Source organism: Erinaceus europaeus, chromosome 19, assembly GCF_950295315.1.
Source record: "Erinaceus europaeus chromosome 19, mEriEur2.1, whole genome shotgun sequence".
In the NCBI taxonomy this organism is placed as follows: domain Eukaryota; kingdom Metazoa; phylum Chordata; class Mammalia; order Eulipotyphla; family Erinaceidae; genus Erinaceus; species Erinaceus europaeus.
In genome coordinates, this window is record NC_080180.1 from 50409632 (window position 1) to 50433799 (window position 24168).

The 24168-nt window shown below is 40.2% G+C and overlaps 1 protein-coding gene across 9 annotated transcripts in view; it reads right to left on the minus strand.

Moving 5' to 3' along the window:
* Positions 1 to 24168, minus strand: part of ARFIP1 (ADP ribosylation factor interacting protein 1) — a 123188-nt gene that overhangs the window by 49442 nt on the left and 49578 nt on the right. For 5 of the 9 annotated variants that reach the window (XM_060178943.1, XM_060178948.1, XM_060178945.1 and 2 more), the window contains 5 exons: positions 21493 to 21601; positions 17345 to 17440; positions 15340 to 15452; positions 8074 to 8295; positions 2010 to 2167 (listed from right to left, as the gene is read on the minus strand). In XM_060178943.1, the coding sequence (XP_060034926.1) occupies positions 2010 to 2167; positions 8074 to 8295; positions 15340 to 15452; positions 17345 to 17440; positions 21493 to 21601 (698 nt within the window). Of the gene's footprint in view, positions 1 to 2009; positions 2168 to 8073; positions 8296 to 15339; positions 15453 to 15756; positions 15892 to 17344; positions 17441 to 21492; positions 21602 to 24168 lie in introns of those variants that run through there. The other 4 variants (XM_060178944.1, XM_060178940.1, XM_060178947.1 and 1 more) reach the window with 3 other exon arrangements.

Below are 24168 nucleotides of genomic sequence, written 5' to 3' on the forward strand. Positions count from 1 at the left end.
AAGATAGAAGGAGAGAGAGAAAGAACCAGATATCACTCTGGTACTTGTGCTGCCGGGGACTGAACTCAGCACCTCATGCTTGAGAGTCCGATGCTTTATCCACCGTGCCACCTCCCAGACCACAGATTCAAGTATTTCTTAACAAAGGTGTGACAGGTACATTTAGAATGAAAACATTTTACATTCAAAGCTTGTAAATATTCAGAACAACCTGGAATATTAAAAAGTAAGAATACTTAAAATGCCTAAAGAGAAAAAAGGAATAGCATTTATAGTGAACTAATGAGGTCATTATGAAGAAGACATAGGTGGATCTGGAAAACAACCAAATAAAACAGGTAGAGAAATACACACACCGCAGCCTTTGAAAGACGAAGACCATCTGCATGCAGGGCTCACACCGAGAAGGAGAAGCAGTTATCGCGAAGGCTGCTTGGGGCTATCCCGTTGATGGATTTCTGCTGTTTCTTTTTTCTATCTCCCAATTTTAACAACATGTTAGCTAATAATTCAAACAATAAAGAAAAGCTATTTAAAAAAACAACCCCCAGGTCCAAATGCTAAAGGCAAGAAGGCAAACAACCCTTCCCCCTCCTCCCACCAGACAACCACAGCTATTTGCTTGAACCTTCATCTCCAAGTAAATAAAAATCTCATCTGTTAATACTAAATAGAAAATTACAAACACAGAACAGGACAGAGGAATCTCTGGTAAGAAGATCAAAAGCTCACTTTAAAAGTGATCTGGGCTTTTACTTATGTAAAGCATAAGGAAATAAATGCTTAAGAGTAAGCGGTGGATTACAACATGACGAGATCAGTCCAGGGTTTTCACAGGCACTGCTCACATCATTAAAGTGGGCAAGAGGCCAAAAAGTTGCCGGACTTCTAAAAGGTAATGTTTGTACTTTTCAACTTACTCTAAAAAAGAGAACAGAAAATAAGGATTTCAAATATTCAGAGAAAAAAATTCAAAGGAGATTGGAATGAGGTTGGGGGAATGGGTCTCAAATCAAGAGCTAAAAGTCTATGACGGGTCTGCTACAGGAGGTGCTTACTGAATAAGACGGACACTGTTTACCTAATAGGATGGCTAGCAAAGAAAAATCGTGTGTGTTCATAAAGTGTATGAGCACACTACATTCTAAGGGCCAGGTGGTGGGTTACCCAATAAAGCTCACATGTGACCATGCTCGAGACCCCAGTCCCCACTTGCCTGGTGGAAGCTTCATGAGCAGTTGAGGGGGTACTGCAGGTGTCAATCCTACCTCTCATCCTCTATTGCAAAAAGGAATGCCACATGCAATGGTGGAATTGTCATGCAGGCACCAAGCTCCACTGATAAACCCATGGTGGCAAAGAGGGAGGGAGGGAAGGAGAGAGAGAGAAGAAAGAAAAGAAACATTGTATATATTTAATGTATGCAAAAAGCAAAAAGTTACAGAGTTTGAAGGCTGATTATAGTTTGAGCAAAGAGGAGATCAAAAAGGTAGCATTCACACAACTTAAACAAAATCATCAAGTAGAAATAAGCTGATACATTGGAGAGAAATTGAAACTATGAGTCCAGCTGATGAAGCAAGGTACCTGCTTACACTGGGAAGCAGTGGCGGTCAAGGTGAACAGGAGGGGTTAGGACAGGTTACAGAAGCTCCTGGCTATCAACCTGGTAGCTGGAGCTGGGAGGTTCTCCACTGCCCTCGTCCTAACAGGCAGGGTTTGGGCACATGGTCAAGGCTCAACCAGGAACTCCAGAGCCAATAAAGCAGAGCAGTCGGGGGCCTTCTGGAAACTATATACAGCTGCTGTGGTTCTTTCAAGAACCAGTGTACCAGCATCAGGTCCTAGTTACACTGTTCCGAGAAGTTACCACAACTTTGACTCTTGCCTGATCTAAGACATTCTTTATTTTGTTCCTATTGGCCAGTTGTTTTTTCCTACTTGTTACCAAAAATCTTCACTGGATCAATGTCTGTAAGACAAAGGATACAGTAAAAACATACACCTACCTGGCACTTTCATACTGTTTCACAGTCATTAACGTATCTTCAATTGTTTTATTCACCAAAGTGTTCACACTGGCGATGAAAAAATTAATGGCCCCAAGAAGAGTCTCTCCATTTTTAGCCAGTAGCTTCTGAGTATCTGCATTATAGCCAAATTCCTCCTAAAACAAAGAAGTCAGCTTAACATATTCTGTTATAAATTACCCAACATGACTAAAAGGCTTTAAAGCATATCTCTAATGGGAAAATATTTGATTTAGAAAGTAAATATGGGTTTTTCTTTTCTTTCAATCTTTCCATAAACTGAAATTTAAACCACAGCTAGCTATATAGTTACCAAGTAAACTCTCGTTAACCAAAATTGTCAGCTCAGATACATAAAGACAAATCAGGTAATTCTAAAAGGCTCAACTACTTTGTATTAGGAGGAATATTTTCATTTCTACGGTTTGTTTCTGTTACACTGTAAGCACAGCTGTTAGGAAGGAAAATATAGCAGATTATCAATCAGAGAAACTTTAACTCTTACAACCAAATTAGGTAACAATTGGCTGGAACTTTCATACATAAAATAGATTGTGATTTTGGGGGGGTGCTTGATGGAATCTCTTCAGAGTATAAATATTAATAATATGTATCACACTGTAAACTTCGTGGCCACAGGCCTATCTAAGCACAGAGCTGGGGAAGGATCACTCAGCACTGTTAGTTCATTCTCACTGCATAAACAACTCAGTCTTGGCTTAGAAAACATTATGTATGACTCCTTCAGATACAAGATGGAGGAACTCTCAATTTTTCTCAGCAGTGAAAGCTTCCCAGGTCAAGTCTGATCAGCTACTTGATTAATATGGAACTCATCTGATGAAAATTAAACACCTGATCAGTTTCCTACTGTACGACAGTATTTGACTCTGAAATTGTGAAGTTTGTTTCAATGCTAATTGCAGCTGAAAAGGCTACAGTGAGAATTAACTAGGATTTTAGAAGATGCCAATTGAATGCTAGTGTCATAGCGACAGTTAAATTTGTTATGCAAAAAACAGTCACTTAACACAAAATTGTTTTTACTAAGCTGAAAGCATTTTCCACTTAAGAGAAGGCCACGTAACTCTTGAGCCTCCAAAATGTTCAGACTCTGATTTGCCAGTACGAGTAGATACAGGAGTCTAAAAGGAGCATCAATTGATGGCTAAGAAAATGAAATGCAGGGCAGCTGAAGACTTCTGGCGTCATGAGTAAGCAAGTTAGGCTGCATGAGGAAGACTAAACAATTACTGAAAACAGAATAAAGCAGGAGGAAAAAAACATAACTTTCAGAAAAAATTCACACATTCAACTCAACTGTACTAATTATCTTTGGTATTCAGTGATTAAAAGATAAACTTTAAAATCAAATTAAAAAAGTAGAGTAGAATAACTCAGAACAGCAGCAGGTTGAAATGTAAATCAGAATTTGGAGTCCTTTATTAACAGACGAGAAAAGCAGGCATGCATTCAACGTAGAAAGAGTGAACTGACACTTTTGTATGTATCACCAGTCTCTTCTCTAACTTTGTGAGTAGACTATGCCTAAACTTAAGATTTTAATGTGCAATTTGAAAACTTAACTGGCACAAAGCACAAGGACCGGCGTGAGGATCCTGGTTCGAGCCCCTGGCTCCCCACCTGCAGGGGAGTCGATTCACAAGCGGTGAAGCAGGTCTACAGGTGTCTATCTTTCTCTCCCCCTCCTCTCTCCATTTCTCTTTATCCTACCTAACAACAATGACATCAATAACAACAATAATAACTACAACAATAAAACAACAAGGGCAACAAAAGGGGATAAATAAATAATAATAAAGAAGAAAAAGAAAAAAGAAAAAATATACAATAAGTACAGGGCTGTACATGGAAGAGGGGAAAACAGTTCAGCTAATTCAGCTGGTAGAGCACAGGACTTACATGCCTGAGGCTCCCAGTTCAATCCTCAATATAACATGTGCCCAAGTGGGGCTCTGGCTTCTGTCAACACCCCCCTCCCCTTGCAGGGCACTAGGCTATAGTACTAAACTGCCACTGAAGAGACAAGGTCCAACAATTCCCTGATATTAAAAAACAACAACAACAAACCCTGCTTGCTTGACATACAGATGACAGCAAAGGTGTGGAACACTTGAAAACTTCCTCTTGAGCAGCTCCTACATCACGGCTAGCACTGAGGGGATTTAGGCATGCTGATTCCTTATTCCCGTTTCTGGTCAACCTTTCAAGACCAAGTAATACCTTGGGATCAACATGCTATACAATGCATGCAATATGGTTCTGTCTTGTTTTTTTGAAATCTTGATCAATGCAATATCCTATTTCCTTTTTTTTCTTAAAAATGTGGTATTCAGAAAAAGAGAGAAAAAAACCCACAAAACATGCTGTATGTTGACTCCTGAATTTGAGAAAATTCATCTTAGACATCAACTGAAGATCAGCCTGAGATGTCACTTATATCATCAGTTTTATTATGACACCAGAGTCCACAGTTCTCTTATGATTTTCCTAATAAGTATAAGGTGCTTCTGGTATATTCTTTGCTGCTATGGGAAGAAAGAGAAAAACTCTCTCTTTTTCTTTCTTTCTTTCTTTCTTTCTTTCTTTCTTTCTTTCTCTCTTTCTTTCTTTCTTTCTTTCTTCCTTTCTTTCTTTGCCTCTAAGGTTATCAATGAGGCTTGGTGCAGGCACAACAAATCCACTGCTCCTGGTGGCCACTTTTTCCATTTTATTGGCTAGGACAGAGAAAAATTGACAGTGGAGGGAGAAAAATAGAGGAAGAGAGAAAGACACCTATAGACTTGCCTCACCGCTTGTGAAGTGCCCCTGCTGTAGGTGGGGGAAAGGGTATTGAACCCAGATCCTTGCACATGTGCTTAGCCAGGTGTGCCACTGCCCGGCCCAAAACGAAATTCTCAATGGTGCTGCAGGGACAGAAATAAAAAGGACTATAGGCATAGTTTTTCCAGATTTCTTTTTTGGCAACAATAAAAAAAAATATTTCTGGGGAGTTGGCGGTAGTGCAGCGGATTAAGCACACGTGGCACAAAACGCAAGGACCGGCGTAAGGATCCTAGTTCAAGCCCCCGGCCCTCCACCTGCAGGGGAGTTGCTTCAAAGGCAGTGAAGCAGGTCTTCAAGTGTCTCTCTTTCTCTCCCCCCTGTCCTCCCCTCCTTTCTCCATGTCTCTCTGTCCTATCTAACAACGATGACATCAACAACAATAATAACTACAACAAAAGAAAATAACAAAGGCAACAAAAACAGAAAAATATAATTAAAAAAATTTTCTTTCAGTATTGCATTATTCTTCCAGACAGTGCAATCACTTTTTTGTGCCATTATCTCAGTCATTTTTAACATAGTCAGAAACAACTGGTTCATAGTGGTGAGATCACTTCAGGGGGTATAGCTCAGTGGTAGAGCATTTGACTGCATAGTGGTGAGATAACTTCTAAGATGCTGTAACAGCAAAATGTTTTAAGCTATAGAAAATCAGATTTAAAAAAAAAAATTTTATATTTATTTTCCCTCTTGTTGCTCGTTTTTCATTGTTGTAGTTATTATTGTTGTTGTTTTTAATATCCTTGTTGTTGTACAGGACAGAGAGAAATGTAGAGAGGAGGGGAAGACAGAGAGGGGGAGAAAAAGACACCTGCAGACCTGCTTCACCGCCTGTGAAGTGACTAACTTACAGGTGGGGAGCCGGGGGCTCAAACCGGGATCCTTACGCCGGTCCTTGCGCTTTGCCCCATGTGCGCTTAACCTGCTGGGCTGCCACCCGACTCCCTAGAAAATCAGATTTTTAACAGCCCATACTGTATGCCGTCTCCAATGAACTCATATGATAGCTGCAAGATAAAAAGTTTTAATTCTATTTTTTTTTCCTCCAGGGTTATTGCTGGGGCTCAGTGCCTGCAACATGAATCTATTGCTCCTGGAGGATTCCCCCCCTTTTGTTGCCCTTGCTGTTTTATCATTGTTGTGGTTATTATTATCATTGTTGCTGGATAGGACAGAGGGAAATTGAGAGAGGAGGGGAAGACAAAGAGGGGGAGAGAAAGATAGACATCTGCAGATCTGCTTCACTGCTTGTGAAGCTACCTCCCTGCAGGTGGGGAGTTGGGGGCTCGAACCAGGATCTTTACTCCAATCTTTGCACTTTGCACCATGTGCGCTTAACCCGCTGCCACTACTGCCCAACCTCCTTAATTCTATTTTTTAAGTAAACTCTTTCACTGGAAGATCTCCCAGAAATAATAAAAGTAATGAACTTTCTCTCTCTTTATTTATTTGTTTACTTATTTATTTTGCTTCCAGGGTTATTCCTGGCTCAGTGCCAGCACTTTAAATCCACTGCTCCCGGTGGCCATCTTTCCTTCTGTTTTATTGAATAGGACAGAGCGAAACTGAGAGGGGAGGGGAAGACAGAAAGAGAGAGAGAATGATAGACCCTTGCAGACATGCTTCAGTGCTTGTGAAGCAACCCCCCAGCAGATGGGGAGCTGGGGGGCTTGAACCTGGATCTTTGCGCTTCATACTGTGTGCGCTTAACCCAGTGCGCCACCATGCAGCCCCCTCCAATTCTATTTATTTGTTTTGTGATCTTATAAAAATGATCTAACCTTTCCTGGTGGCTATACATAGTTCCCACACATATAAAGTGCAGGTAACTTCTCACAGTGCTGCTGTGACATTACAGCGAAGTCGTGAACACTCAGTGAATATAGCTGATGGGACGATCCAGTTTCCTAAATAGAAAAGTTCCTCTTTGTGTCTGTGAAATGATTCAATTCAATTAGAATCTCAGTATTTCTACTGTTACACTATATACTGCCAGCTCTAGCCAAATTTTCTTTGTCTAAGATTCTAGATGTTATCAAAATTATTACTCTTCTAAGATTAAGTCAGAAACCTACAGGCAATGACTTTCTTTTTTTAAATTATTTTATTTATTTAAAAAAGGAGACATTAACAAAACCATAGGATAAGAGGGGTACAACTCCACACAATTCCTACCACTAGATCTCCATATCCCATCCCCTCCCCTGATAGCTTTCTTATTCTTTATCCCTCTGGGAGTATGGACCCAAGGTTTCCATAGTTACTTGCTCCAGGTGAAGAGGGAAAAACATAAAAGGAGTCACTTAAAGTGACATAAGACAATCTGAGGGGTTCTTTGCTAAATACCTATGGAGATACATGCAGAAAAACACTTTCATTCTAAAATTTGTGATTTATATAAACAATTCCAATAAAAGCACATCCCAAACCCAGTCAAGCAAGCCCCTATTTGCTCAAAGCACTTGCAGATTAGGTAGATCGCCAATAGATGCCCTCTCACTTGTCTGCCTCCTTCTCTTCTTTCTTTCCAGAGCACTACTCAGCTCTGGCTTATAGTGGTGTAGAAGACTGAACCTGCGGCTTTGGAGCCTGAGGTATGAGAATCTCTTTGCATAACCATTATGATACCCCTGGGCCCCATATTTACTTTCTACCCAGGCCCAACTATAGAGTTGATTCTCTCTAGGCAGGTGGCAAACTCTGTCCTTCCTGCTAGCCAAGGTGCTTTCAACAGAAACCTCCAGCTGACATCTGGACCACTATGCTGATAAAAGTCACTCTGGATTCAAAAAACATCTCAAAACTCCCATTTTATTAAGAGTTGAGCAGAGAGAAATGTAATTCATGACCTTCTGGCATATTTCTTTTAGTTTTCTTTTTGCTTGTTTTTTTTTTATTTATTTGTTTTTGGATAGAAAAAGAGAGAAATTGAGAGAGAAGGGGGAGATAGGAAGAGAAACAGAGAGACACGTGCAGATCTACTTCACCGCCTGTGAAGCAACTCCCCTGCAGTTGGGGAGCCAGGGGTTCGAACCGGGATCCTAACAGGTTCTTGTGCTTTGCACCACATGTGCTTAACCCGCTGCGCTACTGCCCGGCTCCCCTAATATACCATTTTATGTGACCATACCTTCTGGCATATTTCTACTGCCACTCGCATGCCCTCACCTCCCAACTGTTTTTAAAGTGATCTTACGTGGAGTTCTAGTGACTTCAAACTCAGGTCAGCAAATGCATCTCCAAGCTGCCTCTGTGTATGCACCATCTGGAACAGCTGGGTGGACAGTGTCTGAGCCAGTCGTAGAATATTTTCATATTTTTTCTTGTTATCTCTTAAGATATCAATCTGAGCTTCGAGTTCAAGGTCCACAGTTCTTGAGCCACGGCCTAACTTCTCTGAGATAATTTGTCGAGTGCACTGAAAGTGGAAAGATGCACTTTGGTTAGGGGGAAAAAAAAAGAACAAAAGAAAAAGAAAAAATGGTACAGTAATCTAGCGCACAAATGTTAGCATATATGACATATTCCTTTTTTGGGCTTCAAAATAAACTAGTCTAACAAACTGAAAATTGTCAGTCCTTCTAAGAATTTATTAAGATTCAGTAAGTTTACCAGGTATGTCTAATAACTACTACTAACCAGAATACTGTTAGATTGGTTCTAATGAGTAGATTATTTACTCATTAAAATATTAATGTGTTTATTTATGTGTTTATTATTTAATAGAGACAGAGAGAAACTGAGAGGGAAGGGGGAGATAGAAAGGGAAAAACGGGCTTGGAGACAACACCTGTTATGAGCTCTGCAAGGAAGCTGCTTTCAACTGGGAATCTCGGGTGAGGCCACCAGGTTCCAGATGATACCATGATGCCAACCAGACTTCCTTGGGCACAGGACCCCACATTGTGTCTTGTTGCCCTGCCTCCCCAGATCTCTGCCCCACTAGGGAAAGAGAAAGACAGGCTGGGAGTATGGATCCATTTGTCAACGCCCATGTTCAGCAGGAAAGCAATTACAGAAGCCAGACCTTCCACCTTCTGCACCCCATAATGACCCTGGGTCCATACTCCCAGAGGGATAAAGAATAGGGAAGCTATCAAGGGAGGGGACTGGATATGAAGCTCTGGGGGTGGGCAATGTGTGGAAATGTACCCCTCTTATCCTATGCTCTTGTCAATGTTTCCATTTTATAAATAAAAAATAATAAAAAACAAAGGGAAAGAGATAGAGAGACACTTGCAGCTCTGCTTCACCACTCATGAAGCTTTCCCCCTGCAGGTGGGGACCAGGGGTTTGAACCTGGGTCCTTGTGCACTGAACTAGGTGTTGTCACCACCTGGCCCCGTGAGTGGATTATTTAAAACAACAAAGATACTTAGCATCAATCAACACTGTTAGTAGGGAACATAAGAGCTAAATCTCTTCCCTACTGAATGCCTCTTGTTCTTCTATAAGTAGCTACAAATGTGTAGAGATGGAGTGAAGGAGATAATAGGAAAGAAGTGAAGGAAAAGAGGAAAGAAAGATTCCTGATTTAAAAAAAAAAAGATTATTTCATGAGTGAGCAAACAGTAAGAGTAGAGCCCTGCTCCAGCATATAAGGTGCCAGGGGTGAGGCCTGGGGGCCCCACATGTACACCTGTGTTCTATCACTGCTCCACTTCAATTCTTACCTTTGCCCAGAGAGTGGAGCATGAAAATATACTCCTCTAAGGGCTGGGTGTGGGTGCACTGGGTAGAGTGCACATACTACAGTGCAAAGGGCTGGGGTTTTAAGGCCCCAGTCCAAACCGGCAGGAGTGGTCAAGCAGTGCTGTAGTGTCTCTCTTTCTCTCTCTCCCCCTTTATCTCCCCCTGTCCTCTCAATTAATATATATAAAATAATATATATGAAAGGGGAGGCACTGGATGAATCTACCGCTCCTGGTGGCTTTTTTTTTTTATGGGTGGCATAAATAAAAGAAAACATTAATTAATTATACTATGCTATTCACCTCCAGAATTATGATAAAGGAACTTAGAATTTCTTTAACGTACTTCATTTCAAAGGACAAAGAAATTAAAGCTTCCTTGTAATTTTTGTTAAAAGACAAAAAGTCATTAAGCATGTCACCACTCAACCCATTCTGAAACACACATAGGATATTAACAGACTTATCATTTAAAATGAACAGAAACATCCTTTAAAAAGTAGTGAGGGTCCCCACCTGTGGTGGGAGGCTTCACCAGTGCTGAAGCAGGTCTGCAGGTGTCTCTCTTTCTCTCCCTACCTTCCCCTCCCCCCTCAATTTCTCTCTGTTCCATCTATTAAAAAAGAAAGGAAAAAAAAGTTGGGGTGGGAGATGGCTACCAGGTGTGGTGGATCCATCACCAAGTCCCAGTGACAAGGCTGGTGGCAATATATATATATAAACAGTAGTGAGGGGCCAGGGAAACGGCTCAAATGAGAGCTTCGACTCTGATCTCTGCCACCACATGTAGCTGAGTGGCATTTCTCTCTTTCTCTTTGCCTCATGGGCCATTCTCTCGTGTAAAAAAAATCTAAACATTTTCCTTTTCTTTAAATTTAAAGTTGTAAAAAGCATTACAATAAAAACTTGCCAATTTGCTCTTTTATCATTATGTCTTTCAAAAAGTTTCAGTTACAGAATCAACATCAGTCCTTAAAATGGTAAATGAAATAAAGTGAAATTCCTCCTCTTTTAATCCCATTAAATTCAGAAACTATTCTTAACAATTTGGTGATCGTCTAGACTCTCTTTTAAATATATATAATGGCATGATATTTTCAAAGTACACATGAGTGGGGAGGGAGGTGTCTGCGGGTAGAGAGGTTGACCCCGGGGCCTACCCCGCCCCCGCACGCTGGAGTGGAGCTAGGCTCTGCTGGCTTTCTCTCTATAAATAAACAAACACATCTTAAAAAAAAAAAAAAGATGAAAGAAACATGAGCTTTTGCTATGCTATCCATAATGTGTGTAGTCTACACATACATATTTATTTTCCATGAGTTACTGGAGGCTTTCCTTGTCAGTGTATATAGACTTATATTCCTCTTTTAACATTAGCCAGGTATTCGAAACTAAAACAAATGCCCTGATACATTTTCAATTAAGGATCTTTATGAATTAATGCTTTTATAAAGGAATTCTTTTTTTTTTTAACCGTAGAAATCCTTAGCTGTATAAAAATAATAGGTATGGTACAGAGGGTGATAGCATAATGGTTATGCAGAGGCTGTCAGGCCTGAGGTCCCAAAGTCCCAGGTTTAATTCCCTGCACCACTGTAAGCCAGAGCTGAGCAGTGCTCTGTGTAAAAAACAAGTAAATAAATAGAAAATTTTAGAGAGAAAATAATAGGTAACGTGAAAGGTCAAGCTTACAGAAGGATACAACTATTACTGTGGAAAGCATACTTACACTTTGGGGAGATGGAAAAATTACCGTGAGAGAAAGTTTAATTAATTGTGGGATTTGTGATTTTAATGAGAGAACATCAGCAAGAAATCAGATCTAGCGTGGAAACATAAAGAAGAGATGCCGCTCCTGCCAACTACTCATCACACCTGGATGTTTCCTTTGCTTTTCAGGACTATCTGAGACAGACACCGACTCTGTTCTCTAGCCAGAGCATGAGGGACCTTCCACAGCAACCTAGATAACACGGTTTGTTGAAGGTAAAGAAGCCCGAATCCATTGAGGAAGTCTGGTGGTAGGCTGGGCAAAATAAACACTGACCATTGTTCCCCCCGTCACCAACAGAAATAATGATTACAAGCAGACAGTAGAGTAGAAGGTCTAGCAAGAAATGATTTTCGTTCTCAAGAAAATCAGTGGGAGTCGGGCGGTAGCACAGCGGGTTAAGGCGCAAAGCACAAGGACGGGCTTAAGGATCCCGGTTTCAGCCCCTGGCTCCCCACCGGCAGGGGAGTCGCCTCACAAGCAGTGAAGCAGGTCTGCAGGTGTCTGTCTTTCTCTCCCCCTCTCTGTCTTTCCCTCCTCTCTCCATTTCTCTCTGTCCTATCCAACAACAATGACATCAATAATAACTACAATAATAACTACAACAACAATCAATAATAACTACAACAACAATACAATAACAAGGGCAACAAAATGAAATAAATAAATATTTTTTAAAAAAGCAGTGCAGAGGGAGTCGGGCTGTAGAGCAGTGGGTTAAGCGCAGGTGGTGCAAAGCACAAGGACCAGCATAAGGATCCTGGTTTGAGCCCTGGCTCCCCACCTGCAGGGGAGTCGCTTCACAAGTGGTAAAGCAGGTCTGCAGGTGTCTATCTTTCTCTCCCCCTCTCTGTCTTCCCCCTCCTCTCTCCATTTCTCTCTGTCCTATCCAACAGCAACAACAATAATAACTACAACAATAAAACAACAAAGGCAACAAAATGGAATAAATAAATAAAATTAAAAAAAAAAAAAAGCAGTGCAGAGCAGATTAGAAGGCATAGAGGTAGAGAGCCCAGGGAGAGACACCTTGCAGGTCTTGATCCCGAGACCACATGTTACAGTGAGGCTCCCATCTCTCTCAAATGAATAAATGAATGAATGAATGATTAAATACATAAAACTTCTAAATAAAAAAGATGTACATATGAACACTTACAACAGGTTTTGAGAGGGGCCAAGTGGTAGAGAACTGGTTGAGTGTACACATTACACCATGCTCAAGGACCCAGGTTCAAACCCCCAGTCCCAATCTATAGGGAGGAAAGAAGCCTCATGTGTGGTGAAATAGTGCTGCAGGTGTCTCTTTCTCTCTCTCCCTCTCTCTCTCTCCCTCTCCCCCTCAATTTCTCTCTGTCCTATCAATAAAAATAATAACAATAGAAAAAGGGGAAAAATGGCCACTGGGAGAGGTGGATTTGTTGTGCAGGCATCTAGCCCCAGTGGTAACACTGGAGACAAAAAAAGGAACAAAAACAAGTTTTGAAAATCGCTGAATTTAGATATTCCGAGATAGGCAACACTCTTATATAATCTGTAAGTTAGAGTAATGCAGATAGTCTACGTGGAATTTTGCAGAGAAAGCAATAGTGACAGACAGCTGGGTGACAGCGAACCCAGAACAGTGCAAACGCTGCCATGCGCGAAGCCCTGGAACCACAGGGAACATGATGGACAATGAGGGAAGCTCTATGAGTGGTGCAGCACTGTTGTGGTCTCTTGTCTTTGTCTCTGTTTGTGGTTGAAAGGGAAAAGGAGTTCACTGGGAATGGCTGAATCATGTGGATACAGGACTGTAGCAGGCAGAAGGGAGGGAGGGAGGGAGGGAGGGAGGAAAAGAAAGGAGGAATGGAGCCAAAGGAAAAGAAAAGAAAGAGAAAGAAGGAAGAAGTGAGAAAACCTGAAGAGTACATTTTTATTTAAGTTGTTTGCTACCACATCTTGCAATTACAATGCAAAGCTGGAGATCAGTACGTGTTATAAAGGAAGTTGAAGAGAAGAGAAACAAGCAGCTCAGTTCTCTCTGTCTTTCAATATCTTTAAAAAGTCGGGTGGCTTACCATGAGTTGAACTGTTATAAAGCAGAAGTTCATATTTTACAGATTACTTGAACAAATGGAGTAAAGTTAAAGAGCAGGAAGAAGGAAAAGTGAAATATTGTTCTACGGAGATCTACCTGGGGGATGTAGATGAAATAAGGTGATAAATACCCTATAAAATGCCATGAGTCACCATCCTAATATTAGCTCATGAACTTACAAGATAGTCACTATCGATTCATTACTTAAATAGCACAAAGGACATTCTTCTATAATTCCAAAAAATAAAAGATATTCAGCAGGCTGGGAGGTGGAGCATTGTATTTAAAACCATGAGGTTCTGAGTTTGATTCTAGACAAAGCATGTGACTGAGTAGTGCTCTGGCTTTTCTCTCATGAATAAATAAATGAATCTTAAATAAATAAATAAAGACACAAGTTCCAGGAGGAAAAAAAATTTCATGGTAACAATGGGTAAATATCAAAGGAGCTACTAAGGGTGAAAGATAAGAAAGAAAGGAGTATATATGGAAATACTTAGAAACTGAAGATGGGAAACAGGTCAGTTAGTTAAGTGAATAAAGCAAGATGACAAGAAAAACAAGAAAGTTCAAAAGATATTGATTTAAGGCAACTGAGATTAATTTGATAAGAATGTAAATACTGGTGGAAAATTATTCAACATTTTTCTGTGCAAAGATTTATTTATTTATTATTAGAGAGAAGGAGGGCCAGGGCACTGCTCAGCTCTGGCATAAGCTGGTGCTGGGAATTGAACTTGTGACCTCTGGAGCTACAGATACATAGATTAGTGCTCTAACAGGTGAAGTTATCTGCTCAACTCTCTTAAATATTATTATTATTATTTAAAGCATCTAAGGTTTGGGGAAGATACCAACTGAATACTGAAACCGAGATCAGTATTGTTTTTAGATGAGAGCATCCTCTGGCATGTGCAGTGCCCAGATCAACCTAGCGTCTCAGGCATGAACAGGTGAATTTTTTTGCTAGCCCACTTCTGCATGACTCTTGAAAGTAAGACACAGGCTGTACAAAAATGCTATTTCTAATTTACAAACTACTAGACCCACAACAAACTCACAAAGAGACCTGAGCTTCTATGGCATCCAGTTAACTATTCTACAAACCCTACAGTCTTGCCTGTGGTAGGACTGAAAGGTACTAAGTGGCTCTGGGCTGGAGCTAGTTGTAATGCAATATAATGTGTATCAGTGTAGCAGTAATCAGTTTGAGGATTTGATTTTTGGGGAGTATAAGTAAAATAACTGGAGCGACTCTGAAGTAATACCAGAATGCTGACAAGCAGGACAACACACTGGCAATCTGATGTAATCACCACAGCCAGTGCTGGGTGAGTACAATAAAGTCAGAGAATCCCACACTTTGGAAAAAGAATTTCGTTTTCTTGACATTGAGTTGCTATAAAGTATTACAAAGGGAAGGGGACAAAATATAGTTGTTTTATAGCTTTTCAATTGTGTGCTGGCTATTAGCAAGCATTTTAGTAGTTTCCTTCTTGCTAACTTTTAAAAATATATATATAGTTTATTTGTTTGCTTATTTATTTATTTATTGGATAAAGACAGGAACTGATATGGAAGGGGACAGAAAGGGAGACAGAGACAGACCTCTGTGGTGCTACTTCACTGCTTGTCAAGCTCCCCCCAACTCCCACAGGTGGGCACTAGAGGCTTGAACCCGCGTCCTGGAGCAGGGTAATGTGCACATAATTGAGCCTGTCACCACTTGGCCTCACTCTTTGGCTAACTTTATAAACTGCATTTATGCAACGATCCATAATAAAATAAAAAAGCTTTATTCTCTATCTTAATGTCTAGATGGCATTATGACCTAATGTTCACACAACTGAATATAATTTGAATATACAAATAAAAATACCTAGAGTCAGTTAGGATAGAAATATTTTAAAAATTACAAACCTTGTAGGTGTTTAGACTCCATTTTCTAACAAGTTCTAGCTTTTCCATTGCAGGATTTTTTATTTCATCTGCTAGAATGACTGGTCCACTTTTGGTCTGTGCCTTCTGACTGCCTGTGTGATTATAATAAAAGATAAAAACACAAACCAAATCAGACAAGTAGGGAAAGAAAACAGAACAGTCATGCTCTTCAAATTAAATTACTTATGCATTTAAAAACTAAGAAGGTTCCCAAAGTGAAGAACTAGAACTTCTCAAGTCACTGAGTGTAATTTTCTAATCATATTTCTGCCCACTCAAGATGTCATGTGGTCTCTATCTGCTTGAAAAAATACCATATTTGACTTTCTTATATAAGCTTTACTTTTTTTTACTTTAAGAAACAAAATTTCCACAATTCATCTTAAAATAACTGACCTTTAAAAAGTTGTCAGTGAGTAAAGTTATACAGTCCTCACAGTGATTTCCTTTCACTCTGTCATGAAGAATGCAGCTAGGATACAAAGTTACCACAATTCTGGAGGGTTTAAAAGTGTCATTCAACTTTCATATGGTCATTCAAAATATATAACTACCAGCTAGGTTAAAATAAAACCTATATTGTACTTTTTTTCCCCTGCAAAGACCTTCCCCCAGATCTATAACTAATAAAAGCAGTATAAAACCCTGACTATGAATTGCCCAAATAATTGTTGGGTTTTTTTGTTTTGATTTTTGATAAAATACAACTACTGGGTAGTTGGAAAAGTCATGACACATTTTTGCACAGAAAAAAAAGTGTTATGTCTTTTCTGATAATTCAATAAGTATATAGTTCCTAATTGCAAAATATTTTAATACAAGAAAATGTTGGATAAATGTGACAGCAGTAAATGGGACAGAAACTCTCATAACTGAATAAGAACAAGAAGTAAGTTGCTGAAAATAATGTTAAAAGTTAGGGTGAGATTTCTTCTTTTCTCAAACTCCCATAGTCAACCTTTAGCACAGCTTTTCCACAGTCTGAAATTAAGAATGGTGTGTAAAATTAAACACATTTAAGAATTTACAAAAAGTTTCATAGAGGCTGTAGCGCAGTGGGTTAAGCGCACATGGCAAAGCCCAAGGACTGGCATAAGGATCCCAGTTCTAGCCCGTGGCTTCCCACCTGCAGCAGGGGTCACTTCACAAGCGGTGAAGCAGGTCTGCAGGTGTCTATCTTCTTCTCCCCCTTTCTGTCTCCTGTCCTCTCTCCATTTCTCTTTCTCTTATCCAACAATAATGACAGCAATAACAACAACAACGATAAACAACAAGGGCAACAAAAGGGAAAAAAATAGCCTCCAGGAGCAGTGGATTCTTAGTGCGGGCACTGAGCCCCAACAATAACCCTGGAGACAAAAAAATAAAAAAAAGTTTCATAGGAACAAATTAGAAAATGTTAGTATTTCATATACAATATGGTGTTCAATTATTATTCCTATTATTATTTAGGCCAGGCAATACCTAAGTACAGGGCAAATCCAGTATATAAAATGGATTTTTCTAAACATTTTTCATTGGGCATAATTAGTAAATTAACAAACACTTATATTTATTTATTTATTATAACACATATATACAAACTACTTCTAAGCTTAGGCTGAAAACAAATGTTTTCCTTTTCCATTTCCATTTTACTGAAAACAGAGCTGCAAAGCGGAGAGTTGAAAGCCAAAAAAGTCAGCCTTCACTTTCTAGAGCAAAGAAAAGATAGTTTTTGAAATGAATCAAATTCTACAATGTTTTTTAACCTTTGTGAATTAAATTTCATGTTAGAGATAGAGCCTAATTACTTTGAAAAGCCAGGCAGAAAGACATGGCTAGAAACATTAATAAATTAAACATTAATTACTGAAAAAAAAAAAAAGCAGCAGCAGCAGATACACACACCTAAGACTATAAAGCAAGTGATTATGAAACTCAGTAAATTAGTTTAGCATCAGCTGTAGCAGGAAGGGCTTTATCCAATCAGTATGCTGAATACCTGCAGGAACAATTAAGTCACCTCCTTGTTGAGCCAGCTGGCCAGCTGCAGCCCTGCTAGGAGACATAACAGATGGCAATGGAGGTGCTGGGGAACCTGGAAATGGCAGACAGTCAGTCAACTGTGAAAATTTTTTCTTCCTCCACGAGTGGTACATGTGAATACAATAGAGAGCTACTGACATTTTCTTTAAAACTTTTTTTTTAAAGCTGGAATTAATGTCTGCTTTCTTGCAGAAAAGAACTAGTAGTACATAGATGCTACCAAGCTGAGCCGTCTATGAATTTTTTTCAAACAATAAAAGCAAATAAATACATAAATGATAAGTGTAAGTAGAGATCTGCTTGGCAAGATCTTGGTGAAATAGGGCTTTACTTGGACTCTCACAACTAAATCAATTAGCAGATTAAAGTCCTATGGCTGAATGCTTTAAAGCTTGACTATTTCATAAGTTACCACTCCTAAATGCAAAGGAAAATTCTTCAAGAAAAAATCAGGAGGCAGGTATTACAGAAATGTGAATGAGTCATCGCCTTTACGGGAATTGTAGCTCAAAATTTCAAACCACAGATCAAACATCACATAGTGTGAATTGCTACTGTGGACAGTGCGGGTGGAAGTACCAGTAACGTCACCTAGATGCTCACTAGAAATGCGAACTACCAGGTGCTCAGGCCCTGCACGAATCCTCTTGGACCAGAACCCGCATTCTTCAGAAAACCATCAGGTGATCTGCACAAGTTTTGCAGTCTGAGAAGTACTGATAAAGAGAATTATTCTGATTAACCATAAGAATTACTTCCAAAACTTTGAGATACCTTGGGACAGTCCCAATAGATCAAGTATCTGGTATGGGAGTGTTTTTCTTTTCTTTTTAAAACAATTTAGCTTTATTTATTTGTTTTTTAAAAATATTTATTTATTCCCTTTTGTTGTCCTTGTTTTGTTGTAGTTACTGTATTGTTGTTGTTGATGTTGTCATTGTTATTGGATGGGACAGAGAGAAATGGAGAGAGGAGGTGAAGACAGAGAGGGGGAGAGAGAGACAGACACCTGCAGACCTGCTTCACTGCCTGTGAAGTGACTCCCCTGCAGGTGGGGAGCCGGGGCTCAAACTGGGATCCTTAAGCTGGGCCCTTGTGCTTTGTGCCATGTGTGCTTAACCTGCTACGCTACCTCCTGACTCCCTCAATTTAGCTTTTTGTTGTTGTTGTTCTTTTTCTTTTCTTTTTTCCTTTTTGGTCTTTATCTCCTTGACAAACTAAAATTGTGTACATATGTGTAGATGCGTTACGTACCGTAGTATATGCACATATTACGAAATGCTCGCCACACCCTAACTGATCCATTACCTCACAGAGTTATCATTTGTGTGCATGGCTACAACATTTGCTATCTACTCACTTAGCAAACTTCTAGTGTCCAGTAACTTATTAACCAAATTCCCCAGGCTGAACATGAGGCACCTCTGGGTTTTTAGAAGTCAGATGATTTTCAAACACCACAGAAAAAAAGAACATTATTTTGAATGAAACACAGCTCAATTTCAAATTCTAACTCTGGACTGGACATTTTAGATTTAGTTACCACACAGTGTCAGGTTTACCTGGCAAGTTGCTTAACATTTGTGAGCCACAGTTATCTACAAAACAAGAGAAACTGACGACCCAACATCGTTGCTAATGGTTACGTTAAAGAAAAGTGTCATTTCCATCGCTTTCTTTATTTTAAATGGTAAAGAGTATACAGCTTTAAAAAAATTAGCTTTTATTATTTACCTTAGAGAGAGACAAAGAAGGAAAGAAGAAGAGAGGGTGGGGGAAATGATGGTTGCAGAGAGGAGACGGAGGAGGGGAGGGAGGAAGAAAAAGCAGAAGAAAGTCCAGAGTTCTGTTCATCTCTGTCTTGGTGGTGCTGGGGACTGAACTTAGGGCCTTGGGGACCTTACGCATGAAAGGCTGTTTTGGCTGTGCCATCTTCTTGGTCCAAGAACATATATCTTTAGGGGGAGTGATAATTAACAAGAAGTTGAAGAAATTATTAAAGCACTTCTTCCTTTAGCTGAGACTATTTTAATGTCTATAGAGTACTTTCATTTTGGTCATACGTTTTGCCAGCTCTTTAAAGAACAAACAGTGCACTTAACTGGAAAATTGTGGGCATTTAAGCCCATCTTTTAAAAATATTTATTTATTCCCTTTTGCTGCCCTTTTTTTTTTTTTTTTATTGTAGTTGTTGTTACTGATGTCGTTGGATAGGACAGAGAGAAGTGGAGAGAGATGGCTATCCTACAATCCTCACGCATACAAGCCTACCAGGCTGGCTATCCTATAATACTCTTCCCATGCAGGGGAAACAGATGAAACCAAATACTGTCTTAATAATTTCACTGAAAATGCTTTAAAAATCTTAAGAGTAGGGGGCCGGGTGGTGGTGCAGCGGGTTAAGCGCACATGGCGCAAAGTGCAAGGACCGGCTTAAGGATCCTGGTTCAAAAGCCCCTGGCTCCCCAGCTGCAGGGGGGATCACTTCACAAGCGGTGAAGCAGGTCTGCTGGTGTCTATCTCTCTTTCTCCCTCTGTCTTCCCCTCCTCTCTCAGGTTCTCTCTGTCCTATCCAACAACAATGACAGCAATAACAACAATAATTATTAACAACAGCAACAAAAGGGAAACAATAGCCTCCAGGAGCAGCGGATTCATAGTTCAGGCACAGAGCCCCAGCAATAACCCTGGAGGAAAAAAAATAATAATCTTAAGAGTAAAAATATTTTTAAATCCTATATTCACATTTAAATTTGAAAACTGGTGACAGGTTAAAAAAACAGGTGCCATATTATACACAGTAAGTCTTGTCTTTAGGCATTCTTAAATTGAGACACTCAGTCAACTCTTTCTAATTCATAATTAGATCCTAGACATGAATACCACAACACTACACAGTGGCTTCTGAAATGCCGACACACTGCTCACTTTCTACAGCATTATCTTTCTGAATCTAAGAATAAAACATGGGTAAATGCTGTCAGTAACTATTCTGAGCAAAGGACACTAAACTGGATTATCCCAAACACCTGGATTATCCTAGCTACCTGGTGCTAGGGGCCCATACACCAAAGAATATATTTTGAGATGTAAATTGTTTGGATTGGCAAGATGGCTCACCTGGGAAGGTGCGTACTTTGTCGCTTGGGTGGTCCAAATCTGAGCCCCCAGTACACCACACAGGAGCACCACGTCCTGGGGGAAGCTCTGGTACCTCTTTCTATTTTTTTAAAACACTTTATTTTATTTATTTTTGGATAAAGACAGAGAGAAACTGAGGTGGAATGGAGCGATAGAGAGACGGAGAAAGAGACACCTGCACCATCGCTGTACTACTCGGAAGCTTCCCCGCTACAGGCGGCAACTGGGGCTTGAGCCTAGGATCTTATGCATGGTTTATGTGCACTTAATTGAGTGCGTCACCACTCAGCCCCCTAGCTCTGTCATTCTATGTAAGTTGCTGAAAGTCAGTCCAGAAAGTAAAGTCTCAGTAAACACACACACACACACACACACACAAATACACACCTTGAGTTGGCCATTAGTACAATCAAAATATTAAATATTATTACATGCAAAAGTGCTAAAAGATGGCAAAGGCATGGATTTTTTTTTTGTGTGTGTGAAGCTAAAATTCACATGGTTCTACTTTCACCTGTGTGAAAACGAAAAAGACTTTAAAAGTTATTTAAGGCAAGCACATCATAACAGAAGGTAACCTTTCCCTTTAATATAGAAAATAAACATATATAAGGGATGTGTGCAGAAGAATTACCATAGCAGGACTAACTGCTTATTCTTACAAAGATCAGCTTAGAAGACTGGCCCTTGGCTAGGAACTTGAGTTCTATAAAGAGTCCTCCATTCCAGAATGGGAAGACATGTGCACTGTGCTTAGACTATTTCTATTATCCAAGCAATGTGACTACAAAAAAAAAAACCACTAAAATAATTCCTGAATTACTGAAATCAGAGCGGATGACGGCTCTAACTGGTGTTTTGTCCCAGAATAAGGGTTAACTCTTATGTCTCAGTAACAAAGGCAACATGTGAACTTTACCCATCCCCTACTCCAGCCATCTTTAAACACATATGAGCTCTTACCTTCAAATGTTCCTGCGTCAATAACCCCCTCTTTGGGACTGTCATAGCCGTGAGATGTGATTTGGGTTTCTGAGAGACCAAGTCCAGCTGGTAATGAGCGCTTCAAATCCTTAGCAACATTTAAATAAGAGAAAATCTCACATCACACAACAGTTCAGCATAATGGGGTCTTTTTCAATCACATTGTAAACTATTTGTCTCTACTATATAGTATTCCCTTCTACTGTCACAGCATCTTACAGTGATGTGTCAGCAGCCGCAAACTCAGCAAAAGCTGCTGCTAAAAGGTGTATGCTGTGTTTTAAGTCCAGTCCTGAGTCTACTGCTGGGTAGCAGGTAGATACTAGAATTTAATGTTTAAGTCTCTAATCTACTGATCACATCACGAGAATCATTTTTAAAAAACAGGATTAAAATGACTACAAAGCCATGACTAATATAAAAAACTAGTGTGACAGCATGTGAGCACCACTGCCCGGGTAACAGTAGAAACAGATCATGTGTTCACAATATTGATTTCCTTTTCTTATAAAAGTTAGCCAGGATTCTCTGACTTCAATCAGGATGAGGTGAAGGAATAGGACTAGTTTTACAGTAAACATTAACATTAGTCGAGTTCATTGCAAACGAGCTTGCAATTGCAGCTTCACTATAATGAGAAACATGACCTTACAGCTAACAGACAAAGGAAGGAAGGAAGGAAAAGAGGAAGGAAAGAAAAAGGAAAGGGAAGGTGGGAGGGAAGGAGGGAAGGAAAGAAAGAGGGAAGGAAGGAGGGAGGGAAAGGAAGGAGGGAAGGAGGGAGGGAGGGAGGGAGAGAAAGCCGGCCCCAAAGGGAGAGATTTCTAATGAGAAGTTTCTTTCCTCAGGTTTGGATATGAGGAACTGCCCAATTTCATGATCAGAGTCTCTAGGTGGATACTGCTGGGTACAACAAGTGGGTGATGCATTAAAAGAAATGTCTTTGAAATCCTTTCTGAATACCAGATGCCACGTATATAAAATAGAGGGTTGTCACTCTAAAATTCAAAACATTCTGAGTTTTCCAATTTGCTTAAGTCAAAACTTCACAGATATGTAATAAGTACTTGCTTATTCTTACTATGTATCAGATTGTTCTGGGAAAAGGAAAAGATAAGACAATGTATAGTCAAGATTTATCACATAGATGAGATAGATACACAAACACTAACATCAAAGTAGAAGTTGGTGTCAAACAAAGGCAGCATCAGAGGAATTCGCACAAGGGACTAAGTCCGTGAGAACCAAACAGGAGGGAGTTGGGCAGTAGCACAGCGGGTTAAGCGCACGTGGCACGAAGCTCAAGGTTTAAGGATCCTGGTTCGAGTCCCCGGCTCTCCACTTGCAGGAGGGTCGCTTCACAAGTGGTGAAGCGGGTCTGCAGGTGTCTATCTTTCTCTCCTCCTCTGTCTTCCCCTCCTCTTTCCATTTCTCTCTGTCCTATCTGACAATAACGACATCAATAATAGCTACAACAATAAAACAAGGGCAACAAACGGGAATAAATATTAAAAAAAAAAAAAAGAGCCAAACAAGAGAAGAAAAGCACTGTCTGAGCTCTGGAATACACAGAGCCCGTCTACTCACTGACTCGCCATCTAATGAGCACCAACTTCATGGCGGCCAGTGCTCTGGGCACACAGATGCCACAGCGTGCGAAGGAGCTAAGTTTCCTCTGGATTAGACTCGTGTGGTGGGTGGAGGTGAGGGGGCAGCTGATAAAGCGCAAATGAATTGGTCAGGTGGGAAGAAGTGCTGCTGGCACTTATGGCAGATATGTGTGTGTGTGTGTGTGTGTATACATATATATCTGAATTACTTATATATACTTAAATTACTTTTATTATATATATATGGCAGAGTAAGAAGGCGAGAGAGCGAAAGACAGAGGACATTACTCTCGGCAGGTGTTCAGGGAAGATCTCTGTGAGGAGGTAAAATGTGAGCACAGTTCTCAGCAAAGTGAGAGAGTGACCATGTGACCGTGAGGAAGGAAGTGTGACTTAGAAGCTAACAGGCTATTCTGCTTTCTAACGGAATGGCATCTAGTGTACTTTGAATTCATTTTACTGGAATAATTCACATGCAATCAAGGTCACTGTTTTGAAAGATAGACAGAGAGGTGGGGGCTGGGGGCACCAAAGCTTCCTTCAGTGCCGTGGGGGCTTGAGCAGTTCGCGTGGCAAAGGAGTGCACCCTCCACGTGCACTAACTATTCCATTCCTTTAAAGTGCATACTTAGTGGGACCTTTTTTTTTTTTGGGGGGGTATTTTCATAGAGCCGTGTAGCTATCACTACTACTAAATTTACTGTTTCTATCACCTCAGAAAGGAACTCTGTACCTCTCAGAAGCCACTCCCCAAGCCTACCTTCCCCAGCCCCCTGACAGACACTAATCTACTTGATTTTTTTATGGATCTCCTTACTCTGGACAACCACGTAAGCGGAATCATACTGCATGTATACTGCAGCACACTGTTCAAGGTTCATTCGTATTGCAGCATGGGTCAGTAGTTCATTTCTCTCTATGATGGAATAACATTCCAGTTGAGGCTACACCACAACTGGCTTGTCCATTTCATCAGTTGATGGGCATTTAGGCTGTTACTCTTCTTGACTATTCCACATAAATGAGCATGCAGGTGTTTTGGGCT